Here is a 21,084-nt window from a genome sequence, read left to right as displayed (position 1 = left end):
GCTTCATGAATAGTATTGCTCTACCAATCATAATGTTGCTTTAAGTTCGCAAGAATGTCAGGATTATGTTTGACTTCTTAAGAAATGCCAACCTATTTTCCAAAAGTGGCCTTGCAGTGCCAGAGTCCCTGCAACAGTGTGTGAGGCCTTTGATTTCTCCACATTCTCCCAACACATAATACTGCCAGCTGTCTTTAGGTTAGCCATTCCAATGAGAAGGCCATGGTATCACAAACCAGGTTGAATTTGCATTTCCCCAGTGACCAGGGCTGTCAAGCACCTTTCCTAGTGTTTATCTGCCATGCATATTATGTTTTTGTATGAAATACCTAGTTAAGCCTTTTGCTGATTTTTAATTTGGGTTGTCATTATCATTACATATGTGTGTGTGTGTGTGTGTGTGTGTATATATATATATATATATATATATATATATATATATATATAATGTATGTACATATGTAGAGAGAGAATGTGTGTATATCTAAACTACCAGGTATATGATTTGTAAATGTTTTCTCCAGTGTTGTAGCTTAACTTTTTTTTGTTGTTGTTGGTCGCAGGGTTTGAACTCAAGGCCTGGGCATTGTACCTGAGCTCTTTTGCTCAAGGCTAGCACTCTACCACTTTGAGCCACAGCTCCACTTCCAGTTTTTGAATAGTTAATTGGAGAGAGAGTCTCATGGGGACTTTTCTGCCCAGGCTGGCTTTGAACTGTGATCCTCAGATTTCAGCCTCCTGAGTGGCTAGGATTACAGGCATGAGCCACCTGAGCCCAGCTCTGGCTTAACTTTTTTGTTAATGCCTTTTTTTTTTTTTTTTTTTTTTTTTTTTGCCAGTTCTGGGACATGAACTCAGGGCCTGGACACTGTTCCTTAGCTTCTTTTGCTCAAGGCTAGCACTCTATCACTTGAGCCACAGCACCACTTCTGGCTTTTTCTAGTTATGTGGTACTGAGGAATCAAACCTGGGGCTTCGTGCATGCTAGACAAGCGCTCTACCACTAAGCCACATTCCCAGCCCCTGTTAATGCCTTTTAAAGAAACAAAATTAAATTTTGATAAAGTCTGTGGTATCGATTCCTTTTACAGTTGTAAGGTCAATATCATAACTAAAACCTAGATTGCTTAACTCATACGAGTCCTTCTGTGGCCATGTGCTTTCATTTCTCTTGTAGAAATAGATCAAGGAGTAGAGGCACTGAATCACAGGATAGGTAGGTGTGTGTTTAAATGCCAGGCTTTTCCAAAGGGTGTGTCATTTTATGTGCCCCAAAGCAAATATATGAGTGTTTATAGGCTTTCTACTGCTGTGACAAAATACCTAAGACAAGTGAGGAAGAAAGATGGATTTGGCTCACAGTTTCAGTTTCAGTCCCTGGCTCCACTTCTGGGCTGTGTGAGGTGGTAGCTCCTGGTGGAAGGGCGTGATGGAGCAGAGCTCCTTACCTTATGGTAGCCAGGAAATAGATCAAGGGAGAAGCCAGAAAGAAATACTCTTCAAAGTCATGCCATCAGCTTCTTCTAATGAGGGCCCACCTTCACAGTTCCCACCTCCTCCAAACAGCACCATTAAGTTATGAACCCATCAGTGGGCTAGTCTACTGGAAAGCGAGAGAGCCATCATGGTCCATCACTTCCCTAATGCTCCATCAGCTGGCAACCAGGACCTTGACATAGGAACTTGGAGGAAACATTTCTGATTCAAACCATAACAGAGATCCACTTACCTATCTTTTTAATATTTGGTATTCATTTAAAAAAATTTAGCCATTCTGGCACATGTGAAGTTGCTTGTCACTTTTTTTTTCATAAAGCTTAATGTTGTTGAATTCCTTTTTGGATGTTATTGACTGTACATTTTCCTTTAGAAGCCTCTGTTCAAATATTTTGCCCATTTTTATTTTGAATTTTTCATTTACTATCCATTTGCCACACTTCTTGTATATATAGTCTTGTGGCCCCAAGTCATTTGTTGGTTATATGTGTTGGGAATTTTTTTCTCCCTGTTTCTTGCTTTTTAATACAAGGAAAAGAAGTTTTGGGGGTTCTTTTTTTGTTGTTGCTGTTTTTGTTTTTTTGTCAGTCTGGGGCTTGACCTCAGGGCCTGGGCACTGTCCCTCAGCTCTTCAGCTCAAGACTAGCCCGCTACCACTTGCACCACAGTGTCACTTCCAGCTTTTTCTGTTTATGTGATTCGGAGGAATCGAACCCAGGGCCTTGTGCATGCAAGGCAAACACTCTACCCCTGAGCCACCTTCCCAGCCCCATGTCCCTGAGCTCTTTTTCTCAAGGCTAGTGCTAGCTCTTCCACCTTGAGCCATAGCACCACTTCCAGTTTTCTGGTGGTTAATTGGAGATAATAATCTCATGGACTTTCCTGCCTGGGCTGGGTTTGAACCATGATCCTCAGATCTCAGTAGCTAGGATTACAGGCATGAATCACTAGCACCCAACAGAACAGAAGTTAAAGAGATATCTTTACCAATTTTTATATTTCATATTTTTGGGAGGCTCTGCTTAAGGACTTTTTACTTGCTCTTAGGTTATCAAGATGATCTGACCAAGTGGCAAGATGGCAGAACAGAGGTGCCTGTCACTCCTCCCGCCCACCAAGAAGAGCCGGAGCAACAGCTGCCGGGCTGCATTTTAGGGTGAGTGACCAGCAGCATAGTACCAAATAATATCCTGGCACCTGCTACCCCAGCTCCACAGCTAGTGAAGGGAGAGACTCCCCTTTGTAAGGGGAGGAGTAGCAGAAAGCCCTGGTAAAGTCTCTCAGCAAGGGGGCTGGCATTCCTGTGTTACTGAAACTTTTCACTGCTCCCAGGCTTGCAGCCACTTGCATAAGTAATCTTTCTTGCATTGATACGGGATCTCACATCTCTCATGAAGCCCAGAGTGCTCTCAGCGGGAGCTATCTCAAGAAGTGTTCTCGCCAGGATGTGGACTAGTCTTGAGGTTGGAAACCCTGGTATTCCCATCTTTAGGACCCCACAGATATTGTCAGGAGTTGCTTCGTGAACCCTCCTAAGCCTTCTGGTTACCCTGCATTGTAGGGGACAGGTATTGTAGTATGGAGGAAAAGAGAAGGTCACCTAGAAACCAAGATGGTGGCCCTTTTCCCTGTAAGGGAGGCTGTCCTCCCGGGGCCTGGCCTGCCACCACATGAGGACTTCACCCTGTGCTGGGGCTGAATGCAGGTTCCCAGGTGGAGCCCACCTTCCTCCCCTTCCCCCCCCCCCAGGCTGCCCTCAGGCATCTGCTGCTGGCAGGGCATAGAAGGTACTGTAGTTCCCACTGCTGCCTGGCCCACAGGAGCACACGGGGGGCCTGTGAGCAGCTCCATCAATCCAGCCATTAGCCTGTTCCTAGGTGCCCACAGTCAGGGGGCCCCAGAGAGGAACTTTGCCCAGCTCTGGCTATGGCCCTGCTCTGGATGGGCATTGCCAAGGCTCATCCTGCCCCCCACCCCCAATCTGGCCCAAGCACTGACCACATTCCTGCCTTCAGGACAAATGATCATTAGACATTATTCTGAAAGCAGCAACAACAAAAACCTTATATAGCTAACAAGTTAGGAAACCTAGAAGAAATAAGACACAGTTCTGGACACATGATACCAAAACTGGCCTAAAGGATTAAGAAAACAAACAAAAAACTTGCATAACTAGACCAATAGCAGCTAATGAATGAGATTGAACCAGTAATAAGTCTCACAACAACAATAAGCCACTGAGCTGGGGGACTTGGCGCCACAACCCTCACCCTGTGGAGTCTTGTCTAGCAAGCCTGCAGCCCTGAGATCAAAGCCCAGTTACCTCTATGAGGGGAAAAACTAAACTAAACAAAATTAAATGTCTTCACTGCTAAATTTTACCAAACTGTAAAGAACTAATAATGCCAGATTATCTAAACTATTCCATAGACTTGAAAAGGAGAGAATCCTTGCAAACACTTTTTGTGAGACCACCACTACTGTCATGAAAACTACAGACTAAGATCCCTGAAGAATATATATAAGTTCTTAACAAAATACTATCACATTCAATAGCATATCAAAAGGCAATTCTCCATGATCCAATTGGTTTTTTTTCAGGGATACAGCATAGTTAGTTCAATGATGAATGAGATTTTATTTTTATTCAATGAGGAATAAACATTTTATGATCTTAAAATATGCTTGAAAAAATTTGATAAAATTTGCCATCTCTTCATGATGAAGTCTAACTATTAAGTGTAGGACTATATATGTGACAGGACCACAACAAACATCATACCAAATGGAAAAAATATGAAAGTATTTCTTCTAAGATTAGGAATGAGACATGGGTATCGACATTCATTACTTTTATTCAATATGGTACTAAATTTTAGCCAGAGCAATTGTTCCTGTTTGCAGATGATGCTCTTCTATACTTAGAAAAACCTAAGGACTGCCGGGCGCTGGTGGCTCACGCCTGTACTCCTAGCTACTCAGGAGGCTGAGATCTGAGGATCGCGGTTCAAAGCCAGCCCGGGCAGGAAAGACCGTGAGACTCCTATCTCCAATAAACCACCAGAAAACCGGAAGTGGCGCTGTAGCTCAAGTGGTAGAGCGCTCGCCTTGAGCTGAAGAGCTGAGGGACAGCGCCCAGGCCCAGAGTTCAAGCCCCACAACCGACAAAAAAAAAAAAAAAAACACCTAAGGACTACACCAAAATACTATTAGAACTAATTAACAGCCAGGTGCCAGTGGCTCATGCCTGTAATCCTAGCTACTCAAGAGGCTGAGATCTGAAGATTGCGGTTCAAACCCAGCCTGGGCAGGAAAAGCCATAGACTCTTATCTCCAATAAACCACCAGAAAACCGGAAGTGGTGCTGTGGCTCAAACGGTACTTGCCTTGAGCTGAAGAGCTGTGACAGCACCCAGGCCCAGAGTTCAAGCCCCACAACCGACCAAAAAATAAATAAAATAAATTTAGTAAAATATCAGGATACAAAAGAAACATACAGAAATTAAGGCCAGATGTGGTAGTACATGCCTGTATTCCCAGTGCTTAGGGTGATCTTGAGTTTGACACCATCCTGGACTGCATAGCAAGTTGAAAGCCAACTTGAGTTTCTAGATTCTTTGATTCTATATTTAATCTTTGACTCTAATTCCTGACACAGAACTCTTTTGTTCAAGGCTAGCACTCTACCACTTGAGCCACAGTGCCACTTCTGGCCTTTTCTCTTTATGTGGTACTGAGGAATCGAACCCAGGGCTTCATGCACCACTAAGCCACATTCCCAGTCCTTGATGCAGAACTCTTAATATACCTGAAAGTATATTAATTTATATTTAATTATATTTATATATTCTAATTATATTTATATATTAAATTATATTAATTTATATAATTAATATATATTTCCTGAAAGTAATATTGATGACCTCCTGAATTGGAGTGTCTGGCTAAGGGAGCATCTTTTGTTCTGACATAACAGATGTTTGCCTGTACAACCTCAGGGTGGCATCTTGTTGCCAGGGTAGCTGCCATGTGATTAGAGGGTGTTATCCTGTACTTCCATCAAGGCAGGGAGAGGGGCAGAAAGGGGTGCTAATTACTGATGATCAAAAATAGAATCCATCATGCCTCTGTAATAAAGTCTCCATAAAACCGAAAAAGATAGGAATCAGAGAACTGCCTTACTGCTCACCACATGGGGTGCCTAGGGTAGCCCCGCCAGAGAGACCAAGAGGCCTTGAGCCTCTTCTATATACTTGTGCTATACCTTGTTAAGTAAAATGTTGCTCTGGGTTTTGTGTGCTGTGCAGCCAATCCAGTGAAGCAGAGGAGCGGCTCACAGGAACTCCTGATGTATAATGGACTGGTCAGAAGCGCAGCTCATGTGTGTGCAGTTGGGATCTGAAATGAGAATTCTCTTGGGACTCACTCCTGAATCGTCTCCAGAAAGTGTCAGAATTGAGTAATACAAGGCATTCAGTTGTCCACTTGAGAACTGTGTATTCTGTGAGGAAAATCTCCCACACATGTGTGTAAGAAGAGGTAGCAAAAAACACTTCCCTTTAGAAATCTTTTTCCTCAGTGGACATGATGCATGCCTGTAAACCCCACACTTGGGAGGCTGGGACAGGAGGACCATGAATTTAAGGCCATCCTGGACTACATAGCAAGACCCTGTCTTGAAAACAAGACAGAACCAAAAGAAAATCCAAAAGAAAACAACCCTTTCTTTCCTTAAGTCTGAAGGAGAGATGATAATCATTGAGAGCCCAGAGGCCGCTCTAGCTTAGACAGCCTTTGGAAAATGAACCCTCTTCTGTTCATGTAGAATGTCCTGTATTTGCTGATGTCCTTAGATAATATTTCTATTTAATGCTTCAGACTTAACCTTTGCCATCTGTCACAAGCAATGAACTCCTATCTCCTTAACTCTGAACATGATTAATGATGTTACATATTGCCACCCAAAGTTAGGCTAGATGAACCTGGGTAGAGACTTCTCAGTTAATTAGATGGTCATGGTGTGAGGGAGGGATATATGAAAATGTATATCACCAGAATATTAATTCACAAGGAAATCTAAGCATTGGATAAAAATGAGTGACAGCTGCATGGAAAAAATGAATCCTATCAGCATAACCTAATTTTTAAAGATCATTGCAAGGATGTGGAGGGAGCAAGGCACACATTCCTTCCGTGGGCTGTTGATTTAATGCTAAACACTTCATTATTAACAACCCAGGGAAACATGTTTAGCCTCGATGATAACACAGTTAGGAAGGTCATACAGAGCCGTTACTAAGGATAAATGCCAGAACAGGATAACTCTTAACCTGTAAGATGTTCACTGGCCCCTGTTAATCAGTTTCAATCCATAACTGACACTGTATTAGTCTGTTTGTGTGCTAGAAACACTGAAAACAGAGTCGAGTAACCTGGATACATTGGATGTTGTTTCTAAATTAGACAAAATCCAATGAAGGCTAATTAAGTTAGTGGGAAGATCAAAGCACAGACCAATTGGCTGTGTGCCTCTCCCGGGCAGAAGCGGCCCCAGCCGCGGTGAATCCCAGGCTATCCTGGAGCCGCAGCTGTAGAGCCACTAGCCATCTGTGCACTGAGCTGTCATCAGTGCCCTGGCTGAGAATCCTTCTGTGAGACTGAAGAACAGGCAGAAGATAGTCAGCCCAGGCTTCCTACAGAGAGAAGACAGCACAAAACTTGCGCAGGGACAGGTAGGGGAGAGAACAAGACACGTATTTAAGTGCAGACACAGACAGGGTAAAGAGGAGACACCTAGCAGAGGTAGCCATCCTGCTTGCTGAGCGTTCTTTTGCTGTGTTACCATAAGCAAATGGCAGCTCCCTCCAGTCCTGAACCTTTCAATGGCAGATGCTTGGAGCTCTAGGCCTCAGATGCCAGAGACTCAATGCGTCTGGCCTCCAACCAAAAGCTTATTGCTCTGAGCTGTGTGGGAGCCCAGCAGCAAGTGACAGCTCGGAGCCTTGCTGCCAGGGCCTCACTCTGAGCCACTGCAGCCTCTAGCCACAGCCTGGTTATCTTCTCAAGTCCGCCTCTCTAGTCATCTCAGCACCTCCAGGCCCTCCTCTGTGGTCTCCAGGGCTCTGCTCCAGGCCACTCTTCAGTCGCCCTCTAGCGACTGCTGCTGGGCATGCAGGAGTCGGTCATGTGCTCCCGGTGCAACCAGCCCTGACGCAAGGAGCCTGAGGCCAGCAGGCTGGCTCAGCCGGTCAGCATGCATGTCACGGAGGAGGAGGAGGTGCTCTGCCCCACGGGATCTGGGACTGCTGTGGGAGGTCCAGCAGCCTCAGGCAGGGTCCTCTGAAGCTGTCATAGGTGGGACAAAGGTGCCTGGTGCTGAGGTAAAAAGCAGAGTCCTCTGAAGCAGAACCTTGGTGAGATCAGCAGTCATGAAAGCTGCGGGCATTTCCAGGGCTAGAAGAAAGTCTCCTCAGGGATAACGAATTGGGATTGCTTGTGAACATTCGGCTAGATTGGTAAATTTTCCTGGACATCTGTGGGGTGTTCAGACAGCCTCAGCTTCATGGTGACAGCTTCAAGTGACAATGAGTGACAGCTGCTGGAGTTGCAGTGGTTGCTGCTTCTTCAGGAGCCACAGAGTTACTGTTCTTAATCCCTAGAATCACTAGGTAGCAACAGGAGTTCTGATCCATCTTCTGTTCAGCCGGGCCTGGGGCAGTTGCTCAGTTCTACTGTGCTGTAGAAGCTAGGTGTTGTGGCTGTAACCCCAGCATTGGAGTTGTTGAGTCAGAAAGAGGCCATATAACCGAAAATTACCCTACCAGCTTAGCCATGACAACACCAATCATTTAAGACAGACAAGCCGGGTGCTGGTGGCTCACACCTGTAATCCTAGCTACTCAGGAGGTTGAGATCTGAGGATCGCAGTTCAAAGCCAGCCCGGGCAGGAAAGTCTGTGAGACTCATCTCCAATAAACCACTAGAAAACCGGAAGTGGCGCTGTGGCTCAAGCGGTAGAGCACTCTCCTTGAGCTGAAGAGCTGAGGGACAGCGCCCAAGCCCTGAGTTCAAACCCCATGACCGACAAAAAAAAAAAAAAAAAAGAATGAAAGAAAGACAGAAAGAAAGAAAGAAAGATTGTTCTTCCCAACACAGATCTAACAAAACTGGTCTGAACTTAACATCCTCCTCAGATGTGTAACTACCCTTAAGTCCCAGCCACACATGAGCGGTGGGTGGCTCATTATCAAGTTGAGGAGCAGCCAAATAGATTTACTGAGGTTGGATTGTGGTCATTTTGCTCACGTGGAAGGAAGCAGACACACTGCAGGCCTCTCACTATGTAGTTCACAAGTGTTTGGAATGGGTTTGTGTGAGAAATTTGAGAAAAGTTGGGGCATGGGCTATAGAAACCCTAGAATATTATAAGCAGAGCTTAATAGATGACCCTGAATATTCAATAATGCAGACAGAAAAGACTGTACTCAGGGCTAGGAAGGTGACTTAGTGGTAGAATGCTCACCTAGCATGCATGAAGCCCTGGGTTTGATTTCCTCAGTACCACACAAGCAGAAAAAGCTGGAAGTGGTGCTGTGGCTCAAGGGGTAAGAGCACTAGCCTTGAACAAAAAGCTCAGGGACAGTGCTTAGGCCCTGAGTTCAAGCCCCAGGACTGGCAAATTTTTTTTTTAAAGACCACACTCATATTTCAGATGGAACAAGGACTCTATTTGGGAATTTGACTAGAAACCATTTGTGTTCCATCTTGGAACAACAACAAAAAAAAAACTGTGTGCATTTTGTCCATGCCCCAAGACTTTGTGAGAGGCTAGACTTAAACATGGTGAGCTCGAGTATCTTTCTCTCTCTCTCTCTCTCTCTCTCTCTCTCTCTCTCTCTCTCTCTCTCTCTCTCTCTCTCTCTCCTTCCCTCCCCTCCCCCTCCCTCCCTCCCTCTCTCCCTCCCCCCCAAAAAAAAAACCAAAAAAAAAACATGATGAGCTCATAATATTAGGGGCAGGGGAGTTCAGGGGAGTTCCCTGGCATTCAAACAGTGAGTAAAAAGCAGAGAAGTAGGAAGTAGGAAAATCTTGACCTTTGCCCAAGGTAGAGAAAGGCTGACAAAGTTGGGGCCAAGTGTGAATGTTGAAAAGATTAGTGTCACTAAAAAGAAGCATTTTTGCACTGGGATGGTAGGAAAGATGGCTGGAGACTGCCCCAGGAATCAGCCAGACCCACCCTCGCTGGCTCTAGGAAGGTGAACACTCATTTGAAAGGATGCCCTGAGAACAGAGTTCCTCCAGGTGCTCTGCTCTGATGTAGGAAGATGTTTCCCCAGAACTTATTTCACCTTGTTGGGCCAAAAGGGGGCTGGCTACCGCTCACCCCAGTGGCAGCCCCTGAGGTCCTCATCCAATGCTGGTTTGCAGGCACCTACAATCTAAGCCTTGTGAGGTTGTGGAGGCTTCCACCCTGCTTTCCAAGGAGGCGGGAGACCCGACAGCGTGCAAGCGGGGCCTGGAGCCCTCTAGGCTTCCCTGACAGGGCAGTGTGTGAGAGTAAAGTCAGAGGTACAGTGGAAATTCCAGAAATTAGAGGTGCCAGGAACAAGATAAGCTGCAGCAATGCGTGGATGAAAGCCCAGGAGAGGCCCGGTGGGCTGCCGCTGGCAGTCCTGCAGGAGTCAGGATGCCCATGCCTTTGGAGCCCACACCGGGAGTCCACGTCTGCCTTGAGACATTCATTCACTTTGGTGGCGCTTCTGCTCCTGCTGGGCTGAACACACGTGTTGCAGCAGGGGCTCGGTCTCCAGCCATTCTTCCATCTCTTTTCCAGCCTTAGATTTCTGTCATTAGAGGTTTATTCTTTAAGACAAAATTATGAACATTTTCAAGTATCTTTCCAAGATAGCCATTCCCTTATTACCAGTCCTGCACCAGTATACACACTACGTTATTTTGAATCAAATTGCAGAGGGTACAACCCATCTGTGAACACTTCAGTGGGTTTTTATTTATTTTTAATGGTGGGGGCACATGTGTAATCCTAGCTGCTAGGGAGACAGAAATGGAATTGCAGTGAGCAGAAAGAACACAAGACCCCATTGGAACCAATAGTCAGGTGCCTATCAACATAAATAGGATTGTAGTCCAGACAGGCCCAGGCAAAAAGTGAGACTGTATCTTTAAAATAGCCAGAGGACAAAGAGTAGGGCTCAGGTGGAAGAGCTCCAGCTTAGTAAGCATGAAGCTCTGCTTTTAACATACTACTGCCAAAAAAGAATGGCCAGAATACTGTCTGTCTAACAATTCCAGCATCAAATACAGTCACACACTGAGGTACTGTGGCCTAGGATTTCAGCTTCTGAATTGTTATTTTTATTATTGTGCTAGAACTCAAGGCCTGGGTACTACTGTCAAGCTTTTGTGTTCAAGACTAGTGTTCTACCACTTGAGCCACAGTTCCACTTCTGGCTTTTTGCTGGCTAATTGGAGATAAAAGTCTCATGGACTTTCCTGCCCAGGCTGGCTTTGAATCGTGATCCTCAGTTCTCAGCCTCCTAAGTAGCTAAGATTATTAGTGGCTTGGTTCTTTGTGTCCTCTAACTATGCAAATTAGACTTATTAATTCATTTTAAAAGCAAGTAAAGGGGCTGGGAAGGTGGCTCAGTGGTAGAGCGCTTGCCTTGCATGCCTGAGGCCCTGGGTTCAATTCCTCAGCACCACATAAGCAAAAAGAAAAAAGCCAGAGTAGCGCTGTGGCTCAAGTGGTAGAGCGCTAGCCTTGAGCTGAAGAGCTGAGGGACAGTGCCCAGGCCCAGAGTTCAGGCCCCATGACCAGACCCAAAAAAAATAAATAAATAAAAGCAAGTAAAAACCTGAATTTTACTGTTTTAGTGAAGTTATGAGAGAGAATAGACAGGATCATCTGTCCCAGGAAGTTGTTCCCTAATTTATCTGGCCAATTTTCTGTTACTGAACAGTTCACTCTAGGTTTCCACTTTATATCTAATCCTATGATATAAACATCCTTAAAATAAATTATAATTAAATATAAATAAATTCACTTTCATTATTCAGTTTGAATTTAGAAAAATATGTATACCTGTATAAGCCCACGCAGTCCCAGTGAGAAACGTTTCCATTCCACAGAGGAGGGGCCACTGCCTGGCTCCGCATTCCCCTGTGGATCTGTTTGGCCCTATTCCCATGTAGTGATAGTATGTGTATGTGTGTGTGTCTGTGTGTTACTTTTGTCTGCCATGTTTGTGAGGTTAATTCCTGTGTGGTGTGTACTGCATGTATCAATATTTGGTTCCTTTTTATTATGAGAAGTTTCCCATCATGGATCTATGAGACTCGGTTTATCCAGTCGTCTTGGTGGATAGATGTGTGGCTATTGCCAGTGCGCGGGCATGTTGAGTAAAGCTCCTACACAAATTTGGGTGCATGCTTTCTTGTGGTTATCTTTCTTCTCTTTGGAAAAATAACTAGGAGTGAGACTAGTGGATGAAGTGGTCACTGAACCTTTGGCGCTGTAAGAAACTGCCCAGCTGCTTTCATCCTACGGAGGTGTGCCATTTTCTGATCCTTGATGGAATGGCTACCATGTCAGCCCTCTACTTCCCTGCCCTTTCGTTTTCGTTTTTATACTGGGTATACAGGCATCTCATTGTGACTTTGATTTGCATTCCCCTAATGTGACTGAAGGATTTGGCTGTTTTCCTAATTGTCTAATTGTTTTATCATGACTTGTAAGAACCCATTTCTATTCTGGCTCAGAGGCCTTTATCAGATATTTCTTGTGAATGTTTTTCCCCAGTCTGTAACTTATTTTCCTAAGTGCGCTTCTAAAGACAAGTGTGAGTTTTGTATTTTTTTTTTTTTCTTTTGATTGGTCATGGGGCTTGAACTTGGCCTGGGCGCTGTCCCTGAGCTCTTCAGCTCAAGGCGAGTACTCTTAACACTTAAGCCACAGCGACACCTCTGGTTTTCTGGTGGCTTGTTGGAGATGATTCTCAGACTTTCTTGCCCAGGCTGGCTTTGAACTGCAATCCTCAGATCTCAGCCTCCTGAGTAGCTAGGATTACAGGCATGAGCCACTGGCACCTGGCTTTTTAAAAAAAATTGTTATACGAAATTCACATAAATATCTACCCTACTGGGTCTTTTTTTTCTTTTCTCTTTTTGCTAGGCAGTAGACATTCTGTGCTTGCTGACTAAGAGAGACATCAGACTATGTCTAGAAAAACTTCTTTTGGCTCAGAACATGATATAGCATGTTACTCCCCAGCTAGTGAGTTTGCTGGAAAATAATGAAGTGTATTATTTTTGATACCATAAAGAATCATTTGGTTCTTCACTTGCCATTTACATAATGCATTGTGATCTTCAGATTTAAAGAAAGTACTTTGAATAATGTGTTGGTAAAGCTTTTTATGATCAGCTTTATTATTGTATAGTACTTGACATTGACAGCTTTTATTCTGTAAAATTAGCGGTGTACTTATTCAGACTGGAGTTGTAGCTTGAAAGTTGTTACTGCTCTATCTTAACAAAACTTAAGTTTTTACAAAGATATTCTACTGAGATTAAAATCTCTAGTTAAAAGTAGAGCAGATCCTACTTAGAATCTGTGTTTTCATATCACATCCTTTCTTTCCACTCCAAAGAAGATGATAGAACACATTGCATATACTACAGAGATGTGGGGTTATAATGTATTTAATTTTACTGTTGTAATTTTTTATTATAACATTGTATGGTAACCGGAAATGTTTACTTGTGCCTTTAAACAATTAAAAGTTTTCCGTTAAAAAAGATTGTTATTATAAAGGTGGTATACAGAGGAGTTAGTTACATGTCAGGTGATGAGTACATTTTTTTGAACAATGTCACCCCTTCCCTTGCTCTCTCCCACACATCATCCCACACACCAAGTTGTATAGCTCATTTTCAACGTAGTATCTAGTGAAGACCACTGCTGCCTTTCTTCACCATTTGGCCTTCCATTTCTGTGTCCCCTCTTATCTCCCAATGATAGATAAACAAGACAGAAAGAAAAAAACAAACAGCCCAAGCTCAGAGTTCAAGCCATATGACCGACAAAAAACAAAAACACAAACAAAAAACAGAAAAAACAAAGACAAAACTTCTTGTTTCCACTTCCTGGAGTTCATTTTGATATTGTTTTATCTGATCAGAGACGTGTGGTTCTTTTTTTTTTTTTTTTTTTTTTTTTTAATCTGGTCGTGGGCCTGAATTCTTGGCCTGGGCGCTGTCCCTCAGCTCTTTAGCTCAAGGCTAGTGCTCTACCACTTGAGCCACAGCGCCACTTCCGGCTTTTTCTGCTTATGTGGTTTTGAGGAATCAAACCCAGGGCCTCATGCATGCAAGGCAAGCGCTCTACCACTGAGCCACCTTCCCAGCCCCTTATTATTATTTTTTTAATGAAGCCAATTGGGACATGTCTGGTGCACGAATGTGTCCTGAGAAGCCCTGCCTTCTGGTATGGCTTGCCTGGAGTGCCCCCAAACTTAGGTCATCTCAGAACCTGAGAATGTGACCTTATGTGGGAAGCTCTGGAAAATTCGAGGTGTTTGGGTAAAATGAGGATAGGGGCAAATGGGTTGAGGTATAAATACAGTGATGGTGTTGAGTTAAGCTGGGGGAAGGGAGGCATGCAGAAGACACGCAGAGATGCAGGCAGAGCTCAGCCTTACCTTGCCATGGTGGGGATGCCTGGCTATTCCACCCGCAGCTGGCACTGGCAAGGAATGGTCCTCTTCTGCGAACGTCCAGGGATGACTCTACTTGCTTCTTGATTTCAGATTTTTAGCTTCCAGAACTGTGGCAGTTTGACATTTCCATTGTGTTAAGCCATCTAGTTTAAGTTTTATTCCCAAGGTTAATTGGTTATGGTAGCCCTAAGAAGCTAACATATCTTCCAGAGTCCTATTTTTTCCCTGCTCCCTAGAAATTTGTTTTTCCTCTCCATTTAGTCCTGTGATCCCACACAGTAGTCTCATTTTGTGTATAGTATTGGGTAAGGGCCAAGATTCACGGCTCCTCCTTATGAATAATCACACCTCAGCCATTGACAGAAAGGACTCTCCCTTTCTCCTACTTTTGTTGAAAGTCAATTGACTATAAATGCATAGGTCGATTTCTTCTGAAGTCTTTTCTGTTCCATCAATTTATAAGGTAATTCTTCCCCTAATCTCACACTATCTTGTCTATCTTGATAGCAAATCTTATGGGTTTATAAATCCTCCACATTTATTCCTAAGAAATGTTTTCAAGCCAGATGCTAGTGGCTCACATCTGAAATCCTAGCTACTCAGGAGGGTGAGATCTGAGGATCATGGTTTAAAGCCAGCCAGGACAGGAAAGTCCATTAAACTCTTATCTCAGGGACAGCACCCAGGTCCAGAGTTTAAGCCCAATTAAACAACAAAAGAGCAGAATTGGAAGCCTGGTGCAAGTGGCGAATTCTAGTCGTGAGCAAGCAAGGGAGAGCTTGTGGTCCTTCCCCTGAGTTCAAGACCTGGTTATCAAACAGAAAAGTTTTCACTCAACTAGGACCTTTATTTTTTCCATATAAGTTGTAAACTAGCTTGCTGATTCCACAACATAAGCACACTGAGTCTTCCAGACCAAGGTTTATCCGTTCATTAATTTCATTCTGCAATGTTTATAAACATACATAATGCTTCTTATTCCTAAGTGTCTCATTTTGATACTGTATTTTCTAATTGTTTCTAGTATTGCATAGAAATATGGTTTTTAATCTGCAACACTGCAAAACTCATGCTATATTTCCTTTTATTATATATTCCTTAGATTTTCCACCCACGAATAGACAGCCTCACTGCTTCTCCACCAGCCAGACCGCTCAGCCCTCCCTGTTGCACAGGTGTGAGCCTCCAACACTGTGCTAAGCAGGGGAGTAACTGCAGGCACTGCTCCTGCACTGGGGGTAGGGGGCAGCCTCTCATCCAGTGCTAGGTGTTTCTTAGATGCTTTTCTGGTTGGGAAAGTTCCCTTCTAATGCTTATTAATGAGCTTTTATCTTGCTGCGTTTTGTTCAATGCTTCTGCATTTATTCAGTCCACTATATATTTTTTCTCCTTTTTTGTTAAAATGGTCAATTACATGAATGTTTTTTTCTAATGTTAAGCTAAGCATGCATTGATTATGATGTATTACTCTTCTTATATGTTGATATTGAACTTGCTAACATTTTCTTAGGGATGTTGGTTGATGGACTTAGGTTTCTTTAGATAGGTTTCGCTATGTAGCCCAGGCCAGTCTAGAACTTTGGATCCTCCTGCCTCTGTCTCCCAAGTGATGCCCCATCAGGATGCTGATTTCTAACCAAATGACTTTGGTTTTGGTATGAGGGTAATTCTAATTTTATGTGTGTTGGGAGGCATTTCCCTCCTCCATTCTCTTTAAGCTTGATTATGACTTCAAATCAGTGAAGACGTGAGCATGGACAATGCGGTGTTGGAGGGCGTTGGCAGAGAGTGAGTGCGCCTGTGAGCCCTGGTCATCCAGACCAGACGTGAAGCATGGTGGAAGTGACAGGAAAGCCTTTTAAGAAAGGAAAATGTTGACAGCATTTAAGACCCCAGACCCAAACGCCAGGAGTTCCACATGTCAGGTTCAGCCCCTCACCCCTACATGCCAAAGAGACAGGGTGAAGGGCCAAGAAAGAATGCTTTATGTGGATTGGACATGCTACAGAAGAGATGCATTTTAGTTCTTCCTCTTCAGCATCTTCAGAGTACAAGGAACTGGGCACAGGTGGGGAGTATTCATGTTAAACAGCCCAGGTTGCAGGTGTAGTCTTCCCTGGGTGTGCCCTGTCCTTGCAGGGATTGTCCTCAGATGGGGGAGGGTCTGTGCTGCAGGGCTTTGCTGTCCCTTTGGGGGGGGGTTCCCTTATTGATTCCAAGGTGGCCGAAGGGACTGTGGACAGAATAGCTTAGAATAAAAGACAAAGTACAAAATGGAGGCAGGGAAGGCAAGCTTTTCGCCTGTTTTTAGTTAACTTATGGGTCCAAGACTATACCATATATGCTTTTCAGCACCAAGTTTAAGTATCCTTAAATATGTGCTACGTAACACTTTCAGCAGACCGTAGGGTGCAAACGGCATTCACATTTGGGGTTTGAGTTCATATGGAGATTGCCTGTGGGGGAAATTCCTGTCCCCAGCTTCAGCTCCATGGGGCTAAGGTCACAGGGGACCCAGGACATTAGTTATGGTACAGGGCTTCTTCAGACCTCCACTGTCACCACATTTTAGAGGCTGTGAAGAATGTTCCATTTTCACTTTTCTTGCACATCCCATTGCTCATGTGGTCTCCATCCACTTCAGAAGAACCAGTTTTGCATTGCTTTTTCTCTTCTATTAATGTTCATCCTTGCTGGTCTTTTTTGAGGGATGGGGACGTGTTTTAATAAAGTCATTACCTTGATTATCCTTGAGGACAAGATTTTTAAGTCCACATTTTTTTAAGGAGTGAGCACTTTATTATTTATTCTTATGGTGCTGGGAATCAAACCCAGGGCCTTCATAGCTCTACCACTGAGCTACATGCACACTTCCATCTCTGCTCTGTTATTTTCATTCGGCCTCCTTTGCACTTAATAGTTCTTGCTAGAAAAGTAACTCTTCCTCATACATTGAGAAACATTTTTAATTGCTGCAGACACCTCTGTAATTTCTATGCTATCCTGTATCTTGAAGATGTACCACATATTTACAGATTCCTTTATTTTTGGTGGCTTGAACTCAGGGCCTGGGTGCTGTCCAAGCTCTTTTGCTCAAGGCTAGCACTCTCCCACTTCAGCCAACAGCTCCACTTCCGGCTTTCTTGGTGGTTAACTGGTGGTAAGTCTCATGGGCTTTACTGCCTGGGCTAGCTTTGAACCTCGATCCTGAAATCTCAGCCTCCTGAGTAGCTAGGATAACAGGCATGAGCTACTGGTTCCTCGCTAGATACTACTATTAACCTACCTCCTGCTGTTGACACTTACAGGTGGAGTTTGTCATCTGTCTTAGTTCTGCTGCACTAAAGGTGGAAGCCAGGACTCACATGCATGCTCAGCAGCATTCTACCTTGAGCTACATTTCTTCAATCTCCTTCCTTCCATCTTTTCCTCTCTATTTTCTCCTATCTGCTTTCAAAATACCTGAGCCTCAACTGTGGCTCCTTTTCCTCCCTTTATTTGGGTGGGGAGGCTGCTAGGTACTAAGCCTGCAGCCTTGTACATCCTTCACCTACTTACCACTTAAGGTTTGCAGGAATCCGAGCTCAGTTCTTCCTTCCTTCCTTCCTTCCTTCCCTCCCTCCCTCTCTTTCTCTCTCCAGCTGCCATGCCTGAAAGCACAGCTACAAGCTCTGTCCCCATTGTTTTCAGCTGAACTGCCAGTTTGAAGTTTTTGAGCTTCATAGAAAGCTGCCATCTGGACAGAAAGGTGTGAAGATGGCTAGGCTAAGGCACAGCCTGGGGATGTCACTGCCTGCAGGAGATTGGGACAGGGAAGGGGGGCCATGGTGGTGGCCCTGAGCACTAAGATAACACTCATATTTCAGGCATGGGTCTTGGCTCCAGCAGTATGCCTTTTCTCTTTGACAAGTTAATATAGAAGTTTTGTGTGTGTGTGTGTGTGTGTGTGTGTGTGTGTATACACACACACACATACATACATATGTATATATGTATAGCATGTAACATTTGGGCTGAAAGACCTCGAAGTTCTGCACCATCTGGGTCTCAAAAAATGATCAAAGTAGATCCATTCTTAGTGGATCTATACTTTCTACTGACATTTCATTACTTGGGAGGAGTACTTGCTGTGTAATGTGCTCACATAAACAGCATCAAGATAACATCCGCTCTTCACTCTTTGCAGGAATGGAAGATGGAAGTGGCGTTTTATCCCACAGATTTCAGTAGGTCTTCTTGAAACTTAACTATGCCAGCCCTTTCCTCAGAGAACACTCCTCAGTACCAGCTACATGCACCAAATCGACCCCTAGATGTTGACTGTATGCTGTTCTTGATCATACTTGGGAAAATACTATTAAATATCCTCACGCTAGGAATGAGAAGAAAAACCACCAACCAAAACTTTATGGACTATTTTTGCATTTCACTAGCACTCATCGATCTTTTTCTTTTAGTAAACATTTCCATTATATCCTACTTCAGGGATTTTGTAATTTTAGGCATTAGGTTTACTAGATACCACATCTGCCTGTTGACTCAGCTTGCTTCCCTCATTTATGGCTTTTTGCATTATCCAGTTTTCCTAATAGCATATATAGATTATTGCTTGAGTTTCTCTAAGATCGCCAAACTATCATCCAAGTGTCAAAGGTTATTTTATTTGTCTGTAGTAAGTTTAATTTGGATTGCAGTCCTGGCTTACATTCTGGGAGATCCAACTATCTACCAAAGCCTGGAGGCACATGGAGTCTCTTACCAGTGTCCGTCCTATGTCAGCTCTCAGAGTTACTGGCTCTCCGTGTCTATGATGATGGTTTTAGCTGGGGCATTTATAACCTCTTGGTCAGAAGTCCTGACCTTGATTCAGGCTGTGAGAATAACTTCCTATATGAACGAGACCATCCTGTATTTCCCCTTTTCCCCACACTGTAGCTACACTGGGAATGCTAAAAAGACCCTTGCATCCAAGCTCACCGTCTGCTTCCTTGGAACCTGGTTGCCATTTGTGCTACTTCAGGCGGTCATGCTCTTCCTCAGTGTGCAGATGCCTGCGTACATTGAGATGAACATCCCTTGGCTGTACTTTGTCAATAGTTTTCTCATTGCTATAGTTTGTTGGTTTAATTGTCATAAAGTTTATTTAAAAGATTCTGTATTTCCTGTGGATCCCTTTGTCAACTGGAAATGCTGCTTCATCCCACTTATGATTCATCATCTTGAACAAACTGAAAAGCCTATATCAGTAATAATTTGTTAGTGTTGCCATGCTAAAACTAATACAAATCCTAGTTTACAAACTGGAAAGAATGACCGCTCAGGCCAGACCCCTAATGGAAGCTTATTCCCTAACTTTTCCATCTCTTCAGCACGTGCCTTTGGGGCTTTATTATTTACTGAGTAGTCTTGAAATTTTTATGCTTCTTCAGGAACACTGTGTAAATATTTGTTATTAATACAGAAAATAAACAAGTTAACATTCGGCTATACTGATGTTTGCTTTACCCTCAAATGATGCAAAGTGTCATATAAATTGCCAACTTTAAGACATGAATTTAAATATTTTATCAAATTTAGAACAAGAAAATCAAGACTTTTCCTAAAATGGTTTGATATAAATTTTAAGGGTAAGATTAGATCATTTTAAATTTAGATAATTAAAAAAAAATTTAATGTTTTTTGTTTTATTGGTGGTACTGGAGTTAGACCTTCAGGCCTCCTGTTTGGCAATGTGTGTGTGTATACACACACACATATATAAAAACACATGCTTAAATGTGTATCATTAGTGCTTATCCTTACATGTTATATTCATTATTTATAATGTCTTTTTAAAAACATGCTAGTTTTGTGGCTAAAGTTCCTACTCCCATAGATGGGCTCTTTTTTTCGTTGGTTATGGGGCTTGAACTCTGGGCCTGGGCACTATCCCTCAGCTCTTCATCTCGAGGTGAACGCTCCACCTCTTGAGCCATAGCACCGCTTCTGAGTTTTCTGAGTTGTTTATTGAGATAAGAGTCTCACAGGCTTTCCTGCCTGAGCTGGCTTTGTACTGCGATCCTCAGATCTCAGCCTCCTGAATAGCTAGGGTTACAGACTTGAGCCACCAGTGCCTGGCTCTATCATTTTTTAAATGTCCAAAAACAAGTGTGAGATCCGAAGATCAGAGTGGTGAAGCCAGCCTGGGCAGGAAAGTCCATCAGATGCCTATCTCTAGCAAAAAGCCAGAAGCAGAGATGTGGCTCAAGTGGGAGAGCACAAGCCTCAAGCAAAAGAAGCTTCAGAGACAGTCCAGGCAGCCCTGAACTCAAGCCCCATAATGGGCACACAAAAAACAAAAAAACAAAAAATGAGTCTGTAAGCCTTTATGGGAGCCCAAGAGGGTTTTAGCCAGGGGGGAGGATTAGAGGGGGGGGGGAAATGTTGCTGGAAATGGGAAATCTTCTGCTTTGTAAGGACAGGCAGAGCACATGCCTAGCCTGAAACTATATAAAAAGTGCTGGCACTCCAAAAGTTTCAGATTTGGGAGAGAACTGAATTTCGGGCTTAGACATACACAATTGGTAAAATCTATACAAATAATCCTAAAAATTCCCAAACATTCTGAAATGATGGGCATGGTGGTACACTTCTGTAATCCCAGCAACATGGAAGGTGTATGTCAAAGAAATGTGGTCCAAGGCTGGCCCCAAGCAAAAACTCAAAAGACTGCTTGAAAACAAAAAAGGACTGGGAGTGTATGGCTCAAGCAACAGAACACCTGGCTAGTAAGCAGTAGGCAGGCCCTGAGTTCAAACAATTAAAAACAAAATGGAGAATAGAAATCACAATCACATTGCTTCATTTTAAA

At 43.6% G+C, this 21,084-nt stretch overlaps 2 protein-coding genes across 2 annotated transcripts in view; both read left to right on the top strand.

The window, feature by feature from the left end:
• Positions 1-2,565: 2,565 nt before the first annotated feature.
• Gpr160 (G protein-coupled receptor 160) lies at positions 2,566-19,721 on the top strand. Its single transcript, XM_069991916.1, has 2 exons — positions 2,566-2,653; positions 18,421-19,721. The coding sequence occupies exon 2, from the start codon at positions 18,484-18,486 to the stop codon at positions 19,492-19,494; it is 1,011 nt and encodes a 336-aa protein (XP_069848017.1). The 5' UTR covers positions 2,566-2,653; positions 18,421-18,483; the 3' UTR covers positions 19,495-19,721.
• Positions 2,586-21,084, top strand: part of Prkci (protein kinase C iota) — a 179,779-nt gene continuing 161,280 nt past the window's right edge. The window contains exon 1 of the mRNA XM_069991915.1: positions 2,586-2,653. The gene's annotated coding sequence lies outside the window, so the exon portion shown is untranslated. The remainder of the gene's footprint in view (positions 2,654-21,084) is intronic.

This window comes from Dipodomys merriami, unplaced genomic scaffold (genome assembly GCF_024711535.1).
Source record: "Dipodomys merriami isolate MVZ:Mamm:240054 unplaced genomic scaffold, mDipMer1.0.p SCAF_40, whole genome shotgun sequence".
NCBI classification, from domain to species: Eukaryota; Metazoa; Chordata; class Mammalia; order Rodentia; family Heteromyidae; genus Dipodomys; species Dipodomys merriami.
Note: the sequence above shows the minus strand (reverse complement) of the source record. Positions and strands in the feature narration are given on the sequence as shown.